At 38.4% G+C, this 10,838-nt stretch overlaps 1 protein-coding gene across 1 annotated transcript in view; it reads right to left on the minus strand.

Annotated features, from left to right (window-relative positions):
- The window catches only part of URI1 (URI1 prefoldin like chaperone), a 70,378-nt gene extending 60,151 nt beyond the window's left edge, over positions 1-10,227 (minus strand). The window contains exon 1 of the mRNA XM_030874507.3: positions 9,787-10,227. Coding sequence (XP_030730367.1) covers positions 9,787-9,891 — 105 coding nt within the window. The 5' untranslated portion in view covers positions 9,892-10,227. The remainder of the gene's footprint in view (positions 1-9,786) is intronic.
- Between the last annotated feature and the right edge of the window lie 611 nt (positions 10,228-10,838).

The following is a 10,838-nucleotide window of genomic DNA, read 5'->3' on the forward strand; positions in this document are numbered from 1 at the left end:
TTAGTGGCCACCATTTTGGATAGCACAACTAGATACAGATGATGGTGAAAATATTAATATAAATTAAATCTCAGATTATGAGTCTTCAGATGACAATTATCCTAGGTGAATTTTCTCAAAACTCAACAATCAATGAGTAATAAACAAAATTAACTCAAAGTTGATCAAAGACCTAAAAATAAGAGCTAAAACCATAAAACTCTCAGAAGAAAACCTAGGTGTAAATCTTCATGAACTTGGATTTGGCAATGGGTTCCTACATATGACACCAAAAGCAGGAGCAAAAAAAAGGAAAAAATAGATAAACTGGACTTCATCAAAATTTTAAAACTTGGGACTTCCCTGGTGCCGCAGTGGTTAAGAATCCGCCTGCCAATGCAGGAGACATAGGTTCAAGCCCTGGTCCAGGAAGATCCCACATGCCGCGGAGCAACTAAGCCCGTGCGCCACAACTACTGAGCCTACACTCTAGAGCCCGTGAGCCACAACGACTGAAGCCCATGCGCCTAGAACCCGTGCTCCACAACAAGAGAAGCCACCGCAATGAGAAGCCCACGCACCACAACGAACAGTAGCCCCCACTCACAACAACTAGAGAAAGCCCATGCACAGCAATGAAGACCCAACGCAGCTAAAAAGTAAAATAAAATAAAAATTTTTTAAAAATTTATAAACTTTTGTGCATGAAAGGACATTATCATTAAAGTGAAAAGATAGCATACAGTATGGGAGAAAATATTTGTAAATCATACATCTGAAAAGGGTTTAAATACCTAGAATAAATAAAGAACAACTACAACTCAACAACAAAAAGATGACCCAATTTAAAAATAAGCAAAGGACTTAAATAGACAAACTTAAATTGACATTTCTCCAAAGAAAATACAAAAATGGCCAATAAACACATGAAAAGGGACTTCCCTGGTGGTCCAGTGGGTAAGACTCCGTGCTCCCAATGCAGGGGTCCAGAGTTCAATCCCTGGTCAGGGAACTAGATCCCGTATGCATGCCACAACTAAAGATCTCACATGCCCCACAAAGATCCCACGTACTGCAACTAAGACCCAGCACAGCCCCCAAAAACAAAAACAAACAAAAAACACACACATGAAAAGATGCTCAACATCCTTTTTCATTAGAGAAATGCAAATCAAAATCACAATAGGTCAATGACATTAACACCTATTAGGATAGCTCTATTCCAAAAAAAAAAAAAGAAAAGTGTTGACAAGGACGTGGAGAAATTGGAAACCTCATACATTGCTGGTGGGAATGTAAAACTGTGCCAACGCTGTGGAAAACAGTTTGGCAGTTCCTCAAAAAGTTAAACACAGTATTACCTTATGACTCAGCAATTCCACTCCTGGGTATATATCCCAAAGAACTGAAAACAGGGACTGTAACAGATAACTCATACACCATCGTTCATAGCCACATTATTCCAAGAGTAAAAAAGTGGAAACAATCCATGTATTCATCAACATTTGAATGGATAAACAAAATGTGGTATATGCATACAATGGAATATTATTCAGCCATAAAAAGAAGTTGTAATACATGCCACAACACAGATGAACCTTGAAAACATTAAGCCAGTCACGAAAGGACAAGTACTGTATGATTCTACATCTATGAAATATCTAGAATTGGCAAATTCACATAGAAAGAAAGTAGATTAGAGATTACCAGGGGCTCAAGGGAGGGGAGAATTGGGCACTAGGTCTCAGTTCCCCATCTGTGAAATCAGAAGTTGGACTAAAACACTGGTTAAGTTTAGTTTAGTTCCTTGGACCACTTCCCTGGCGGCTACTGAAAGTGGGTGCAAGGAACAGAAATACTCATCCCCCTCCCAGCCCCTCCACACATGCAACTTCTCCCTCAATAACGCAGAGTAATTTAGCTTTCATCTGTTTTACATATTGGGTTTTTGAATAAGGTTTTATTTTAATGAAGAAAGCTCTGTGCCTTAAAAAAAAAAAAGTTTGACTACCAGTAGTTTCTATGGTCTTTAAATCTAAATATTCTTAAGAGTTTGGTTAATTTAGCTAATTGATACAAGTTACCCTCACTCCATCCTGTTAAAAAAGTCTCAATAATTTGTTTCATTAGAAACAAAAAAAGATTTTTACCAGTATTATGTACCTATATTTTGACAAGTAAGTGCTATATAAAAAAGTTGACCCAAAAAGTTTTAAAAAAAAGCAGTTAAAAGTAAATAGCTTTACAAATTATTGTAGAAATAATACCAAAGATGGTTAAAATTCTCATTGAGGAAAAACTAAAACATGTCCAAAGGTATAAAAGCTCTTCCCTTGCAAGAAACGGAAATAAAGCCTGAAGACCCAGTTTGGTTTTGCTGCTGAAAAATGTACAAAATAACTTAGAAAAACCAGTTGAGGTCAAACGTTGTGAGCCCACTACTTGTACCTGCCTACTCTTGATCTGGGGAAAACTGATAGCCATAGAGCAAGGCAGATCTGATGGTAGGACAGCCAAGAGTTCTCCATCTGTGAGTCCATCCTAACCTTCAAGTAAAAGTGATGGTTCCATCACAGTGAATGTAATTAATCTCACTGAACTGTACACTTAAAACTGATTAAAACAGGGGCTTCCCTGGTGGCGCAGTGGTTCAGAGTCCGCCTGCCAATGCAGGGCACGGGTTCATGCTCCGGTCCAGGAAGATCCCACACACCACAGAGCGGCTGGGGCCATGAACCATGGACACTGAGCCTGCGCGTCCAGAGCCTGTGCTCCGCAACGGGAGAGGCCACAACAGTGAGGCTCGCGTACCGCAAAAAAAAAAAAAAACTGATTAAAATAGTAATTTTTATTTTATACATATTTTATCATAATAAATAAAGATTGCTGGGGAAAAAGATCTCTAAATTCTATTTTTTTCCACTCCTACAAGTTTTTTGGCTTCTTGAGGACAGAGATTAGGGAGGAAAACCCTGAAGCACTGGAAATGAGTTTTGAAAGCAGGAATTATGTAAATGGTTTATGTCTGTACCTCCCTAAGTTCTAGAACAGACCATGCCAACCAGGAAGAGAACTACATATATTTGAATATAGCAGATGTTGAATAAAGGGGGACTGACTTGAAGGTGGAGAAAAAAAGAATCAATAAAGGAACAATATACTTCTAAGAACAAAAAAAAAAAAGTAGGGTATTCTCACCCACTTAGTCATTCAACAAGAAAAACTTCATATGTAACAGTGTGCAACAAGAACTTGGACATTTTTATAAAAAGACATGTGGCAATATTCTTAAATCTCTTATGATCTTTGTGCACCAAACTTTACTTAATACAAAGAAGACTGCTGTGTTTAAATTCTTATTAAAATAGCCAATAAAAATGGGTTTCACTATCCCTTATCCTTACTTCTGTACATTACTTGTAAAAATTACTTTAAAAAATAAAAATTAAAAAGATCCCTTGGACCTAGATGGTAAATGGTGATGACTATTTTTCCTGGTATACTGAAGGTTAATACATTTCTTAGCACTGTCCACTGAAAGGGCCTTGATGCAATAATATCCCAGTGGCAATGAGCACAACTTGGGCCCAGATCTAGGTTTCTCAGCATTTCTCATTAAAAAGAACCAGGGCTCTTTGAAGAAATAGTCAATTTCAGAACTAAGACAAGAAAGCTACAAGGTAAGCCTGGACATCCTGTGCCAAAAAAAAAAAAGGTAATGACCAAAGGATAATGAGAAATGCCAAAAGGATGCAGGAGTCAGCTTGAAGGGGCTCCCACTGGCCAAATTTAGGACAATTTGAGCATCAAAAGGAAAAATGAAAAATTATAACACACTGAATTAAAAAACAAATAAAAAGGGTCTACACTAATACTAAAAGGGGGGAAAGGGCTCCTCTTTACAGAAAAATGCCAGCTATAAACATAGGTGGTTAGAAACTACTAATTTGCAAATACCAATATAATAATTGATTCAGGCAAGGATCATCCATGGTAAAGGGCTGTTGGGGAACAGGATATTTACAATGTCTTCAAGTATTTAGTAAGTACTTTTAAAGTTCTTATTCCTTACACAAGGGAACACGTACCTAAGGTGAAGAGATATCGCAGGTACTACCTTAAACAAGTAACTAGCAACACCAATAATAGAATAAAGTAACACTGTATGTCTCCTGCTGTGATAAAATAGGAAGTCATTATCAACTATGTATTATTCTTGCCAAAAACGATTATTTAATTCTGTTTCTTCACGAGTACATTCATCAGACATCTCTAAATCGTGGGCATTCTATAAGTAAACTTGCAAACTCTTCAAAAATACCAATTTCATAAAGACAAAAGAATGTAGAGGGATTGTTTCAGATGAAAGGAAATTAAAGAGATAAGACGCTAAATGCAGCCTGTGATTGGATCTTGGATTGAAAAATGTTATAAAGAACACTTTTAGAAAAACTGAGGAAATCTGAATATGCTAAATAATATTATTGTGTGTCAATGTTCATTTCTTGGGTGAAAAAAAAAGATATGATTATGTAGAAGAATGACCTTGCTCCAAAATGATATGTGCTTAAGTATTAGGACATGATAATATCTGCAATTTACTTTCAAATCGTTCTACAAGGAAAAAAAGAAAAGAAAATACAGATAGAGAAAGAAAAGGCAAATGAGACAAAATACGATTGATGACCCAAACTATTCTTTAAACTTTTCTGTTGTTTTACAATTTTTGAAAATAAAAAGCTGCTACTTTAAAAAAAAGAAAGAAAGAAAGAAAGAAAGAAAAACTGCCTTAGGGCAGACTAAAAAGATCTAGACTCACTAATCTGGAGATGAAGGCAAGAATGATACAAGCTAAAAGATTTTAAAACCCAATCTGACAACATTAGGAGAACAAAATCAAACAGTTATGATCACAGCTTAGACCCCGTGCACCTTCTTCTCCCTTTCCCCATCAGTGTTTTGGAACTATTCTTGTCTTATACTCCAATCTGGAGAGGCCTAACACAATGAATATTGATTTTCTCCCCTTGAAATATTGTATTATAATGTTTACTAATAAAAGACTAAAACCAAAGTTGTTTCTTCTCATGGCACATGACTGGCATGATAATAATCACTAACAACAACCAAAACAAACTGTTTTAAAATAAAATATAACTCACAAGTTATGAGTTCTGAAAACCCATTTAGCTACAAAATGTATCTTTGGCTGTAAGCAAATATTCTTATGACTCTGCCTTTCTTAAAAATGATAAAAGAACTACATTAGAAAGATCAAATACACATTCTTCAATAAACTACTTATAACTACTCAATTTAGAAAAAGCATTTTATTTTACCAAAAAAATGCAAATAGCCAATAAATACTTGAAAAGGTTATCAACCTCATTCATTAGTTATTATTAGAACGGCTAACAAATATGAAAAGGACAGACAGTACCAAGTGGTGATGAGGACGTGGAATAGCTGGAACTTTCACCACTGCTGATAGGAATGTAAACTGGCATAAGCACTTTGAAAAACAAGCATTATAAGTAAAATTGAAGACACAAATACTCCATAAGAAAGTTCGGGGCAAAAACTAGAAACAACCTAAACTGTTCACCTGAAAAATTAAAGAGAGTTAATGAAGACTCTAACATCAAATTTATAAATGTCTATCACAATGCCTGGCACACAAAAAAATTTATTCTATACAATGCAATCCCATCATTCCTCCCTTCATTCATGACAAATGGATTCTTGTCATTTAAGATTAGTATGATTCTCAAAACACATTTCAATGGTTTCTCACCTCACAAAAATAAAAACCAAAATCTTCAACAATGATCTAGTACAGCTCCTTACCTATCACAAACCATCTGTCATTTTAAATATGCCTATTCCACATCTTTACCACTAGAATGTGATCCCTGTGAAAACAAAGACTTTATTTTGTTCACTACTGCATCTTCAGCAGAAGAAGACATTAAGTAGGTACAATCTGGCAGGTACTCAATAAATATCTGCTGAAAAATTATATGTTTGGATTCTGGGCTTGGAAAGAAGAACAATACCTGTGGTATGGAGTACACGACTGACAGTTTCCTAAGCTATGTGCAGTTTATCATAAGAAATATGCAAACCAAAGTTAAATTAGCTGTTCTGCTTTATAAAAATTTGAAATATTTACTCTTAATGCATTTAATTCCCCAGGTTCTATATCAAGAAAGTATAAGTTATTCCAAAATTCCAAATTACACGAGCCACTCAGTTATAATTATAATAAACTAAATAATAACATTATCCTCATGAATTCTCCAAAGTTACCATGATCCTGCAAATAAACCTAGGAAAACAATACTATATACCACTTTTTCACTATACTATATAGCAGAATCTCAATAATTCTGTTAAAGATAATAGTGTCTGGAGATATAAAACTCGGATAGAAACATCACCTTAGCCAAGAAACCAGTATTTCAATAATGCAATTCAAAGACAGATCCAGATTTAACAAGTATGAGGAAACTTCCCTAGAACAGCCCAAGACACTCCACTACAGCCCTAGGTTTAACTTTTACGGCACAGATCAGTCCAGAGAGGCTTCTAAGTAGATTCCATTTTTTCCACCAAATACTTTACTCCTATTGGCAAAAACAGATTTAGTTAAAAGAAAAGAGGGGGAAAAAAGGTGATCCAAGTTCCCTCTTGTCCCTGTACCTTTGGATAGAGAATTAACAATAAACAACATCTCCAGGGAAAAAAGAAAAGGAAACCACCTGGGGAACAGATATCTGAATAAATTGTACCTATCCGCTCTGGAATAAGAAACAAACCTGCCTAACTGGTGTTCAAACCAGCCAAGAGTAATCTGTCAGGAGCAGAAAATATTTAGCAATTAAAGACACAACATCCCATCTTTTATTAAAATTAATTAGGTTTTATCAATAGCCTTTCTTGAAAAAAAAAATCCCATTCAATTCACTCACTTTTAGGTAAAATAAAAAGTGAAATTGTATGCTTTTAAAACATTTAGTGGTGCATTTTCCTATATAAACTGTGTGAATATTTATATACATATAATCATGACTAACCACACCACATAGTGTTCTACAATTTTTAATGACTGCACAAAATCTCCTCACACCAACCCCCTTATGTTGAATTTTTAGCTTTTTCATTATTATAAACAAACCTGCAGGGAACCTTTCTGTACATGTCATTTTGCTAGATTAAAAAAAAAAGAAATAAACAGAAGTTTTAACCAAAAAATCTTTTTTTGAAAATGTCAGCATTAATGCCAAAAATGAGAACAATATTCAAATATTTGATCCTGTCCATTTACTACAGATTTTGTCATTTACTTAAGTTGTGGATCTTTCATGCCCCCCTCCTTTGTCTTTTTCCTTAGGTTACTAATTTTTTTTCCTTGTTATTCAGTGCTCCAAAGGATAAACAAGGAAAAAAACAGAGAGAGGGACCAAGATGAAACGTCTTACACTCCTTATCTGAACTAAAAAGAAAAAAATTGATGAGCAACATTTAAACCACTTTACCTAGCAGCCATTCTTAAGGTTCCCAGAGAAAATAATGCCCTGAACCTAAGGTATCCATTGCATATAAAGAATTCACTTCTCTCCTCTGCATCTAGAGCCTACTAGCTAGCTACCATCCTAGGGAAAACTGAAAAAATAGTCATTCAAATAATTTTCGTCAGGATTTAATTCTCTCACAGAACCCTGGTAGGGAAAGGCAAGTCCTAAAACACATTTAATTAGACTTATATAAAAAAATATTAACTGCTATACTATAAAACTCCTATGACATTTTTTTCCTTTTCCTTCCAAGAATGTCCCAACACTTCCACTTATTAGAGTTCACTGTACTCCTACAGCTGCTGGGTTGGTTTTAAAGCCTAAAGTCCCTCACAAAAATCTGACTGATTTATTTATTTATTTATTTACTATTTACTAGATAAAGTTTTCCTATACTGAACTATAATTAAAGGATAGCTATCTAACCAGTTTATCTTGTGGCCTCAAGGGTCTCTCCTGTCCACTGAAGCAGATCCGTTAAAATACAGTCTAGTCCATTTACTGAGGGACTTTATCATGAACTGGGAATGATTTTACATACCCATGACAGACATACACACGCTTATTTTATGTGCCAAAATAACATTAACACAGCACAGAAAAGTAATTTGGTACTATACTCAATGTCTACTGAAAACTGTCATCCAGGTTCCCATAGGACTGTAACTGAGAAGGCAGTTTTCAAATGCAACTGGATACCATACCAGAAAGCTGGTCAGAGCACCCCCAAACCGTATCCTTTGTATTTCAGACACACTAACATCAGAATAAAACCAAGGATTTCTCTTTTTAACATGCCAAATAGGAGAAAACATATCAAGTCAGCAGTATGCAAACATCATACTATGAAGAAGGAGAGAGTTAATTCCTCTACAGAAAGAAAGACAATGGGAACACCATCTTCTGAGGGTCTGTTTCACATTTTCTAAAAGACTAAAAAATGTAAATAGTTTTCGCCAAAAATGAACAAATTGGTTTCATGAAGGGCTGTCTTTTCTTCTTTCTTTATTCTTCTCGTAAAGAAAAAAAAAAAACAGTCTCACAATTTAAACGCACCGAACTTGAATTTTTAAACCCCCAACTTGAAGAAAGCCAAGTTTAAAACCCAACCATTGTATATGGTATTAGAAAAAAAAAATGGCTCTCAGAAAGGGAAATCCAACGCACAAAATAATTTAGAACAACCAGAACAAAGTAGGAAAGGTTCCCACAATTCATCCTCACAGGTTATTTCCAAGCAAACCAGGATTTAAGTTCTATAAAAAGTTCCTTATCTAGCTAAACTGGGTATGTTTGTATACCTATGTAAGTAGTCATTTTTATACAGAAATGCTCAATAGAAAAAGTTAGGAATTCCCAGTGTTTATAGTTTTTAAACAACTTCCTAACCTTTATAATCATGATACTCTCAATATGACACATTTTAAGTAAATGAAACGTTGCCTTTCAAACTAAGAATTTCAAAGATAGTGAGAAACAAATGATACAGAATCCAAAGGGAAAAAAATCTCAGATTAAACAATAACACTGTATTTCTTAGACTGGTATACTTGTTCATATACAATCCCATTAGGAAATACAAAACTTTCTTTCCTCTTCACTGGTAGATTAAAACTCATTTATATAATTGAAGTTAAAATGTAATAAAACAGCATTCTATCATGACAAATACTAAACCAAAGCTGAAACTGCACATGAAGCGTTAGCGTTACAAACCTAGTAAAACTTTTAAGTGCAATCAGATAAAGAGCAACAAAGAGTATACATTTTACCAACGATGAGGTAACAAGCTAAAAAAAAAAAATAAGGTGAACTATTCATTCACAGCCTGTCCTTCACTGAGAATATTCCCACGCACTGCTGTACGCATTAAGATTAAAAACTCACTTTCATACACAAGTTAAACAGATTATCGCATCTCTTTTCCCCAACCCTCCCCTCCCTTCGAAGGTCAAAGTGCTCCAGACAAGACAACGAAAGCACGTGACAAAAGTTTCCCCAACACGCTTTCCAGGCCTGGAGGCTATGCTCCTCCCCCGTTCCGGGTCCGGGGTGAGCTAGGTCGGGACCAAAGGGCTGCGGCCCACCGAGGGCAGGACAGGGTCGGCGGGGACGAGCGGGGGTCAGCCCCCAGGCCCGTGGAGGGGGAACGGGGCGCCGAGGACGCGCCTGGGCGAGGGCGCCTCCCGAGACCGCTGGCGGAAGCGCGGGACGGAGCGCGGCCTGTTACCTTTTCCTGCTCCTCGCGGAGCCGCGCCACCTCTGGGGCGCGCAGCGGCGCCGCGGCCGAAGCCGAGGCCGAGGCGTGGGGCCCGGGGTCGGGCGGGGCCTCCATGGCGGGGCGCCGGGGCCTCAGCGGGGCGAACGAGTCCTAAACAAGTGTTTATGAAGGCGGCGTGGCCGGCGGCTGCCCAGCGCCCGCGTGCTCGCCCTCATGCACTGCGCGCCCCGCGCTGAGGAGGCCGCGCCCCACTTCTCTGCTACCGCGGCGGCAGCTGCTCGCGTCCGGGCTGCCCGCGGCCACATCTCACACGCGCATGCCGCCCGCCGCCGCCGCCGGCGCCCCCGCCGCCGCGGGCTCGGAGCAACAGGCCGGCCGTTAAAGGCGAGAAGCCCCGATCCGGTGACTGGGCCGAGCCAGGCGTCCTGTGGCGGCCGCTCCTCCTCCGCACCTCCCCCGTAGGCCCCGCCCCTCGCCCCGCCCAGCGCGGCACGCTGGGAAGCGCACGCAGCCTCCGCCCTTCGTCACGCCCCCGGTGATCGCGTGGCGCAGGAGCGGCGCGGCGGCTGCTGTCTTATCTGGAGGCTAAGCTGACCTGTAGCCCTTTGGAAACTCATTCTAGGGAAGATCGACGGTCAGTTCACGGAGATGAGCCCTGTCTTAGCCTTGTGTCCCCCTAATGCCCCCAGTCGTTGAGCGCTGCATCTGGCGGTAGGAGCTTAATTCGTGCACTAGTGCTGGTTCATAAGCATATTTAATTTTAGCAAAGTCAACTCTTCCCTGTGCCTGTTTAATGAATTAAAATATGCGATTAAGTTTTGTTTGTGTGTTAATTACTGCACACACAATTTTTCCTTATAGAAAGGTATTGAGCTTTAATTAACATATTGCTATGTATGGGCTATTTAAGAGACTTTTCAAGGATAACGTTGCCCATACTTTTCCTCTTATTTCAAAACTCCTGTGACCTCTCTCTCCTACAGCCTCTGTACACAGTAGGCACCCAATTAATGCTTAATGAATGGAATTGGCCTTGCCCTAACAATCATCTCTGCTCCAAT

Source organism: Globicephala melas, chromosome 19 (assembly GCF_963455315.2).
Source record: "Globicephala melas chromosome 19, mGloMel1.2, whole genome shotgun sequence".
Lineage (NCBI taxonomy): Eukaryota > Metazoa > Chordata > Mammalia > Artiodactyla > Delphinidae > Globicephala > Globicephala melas.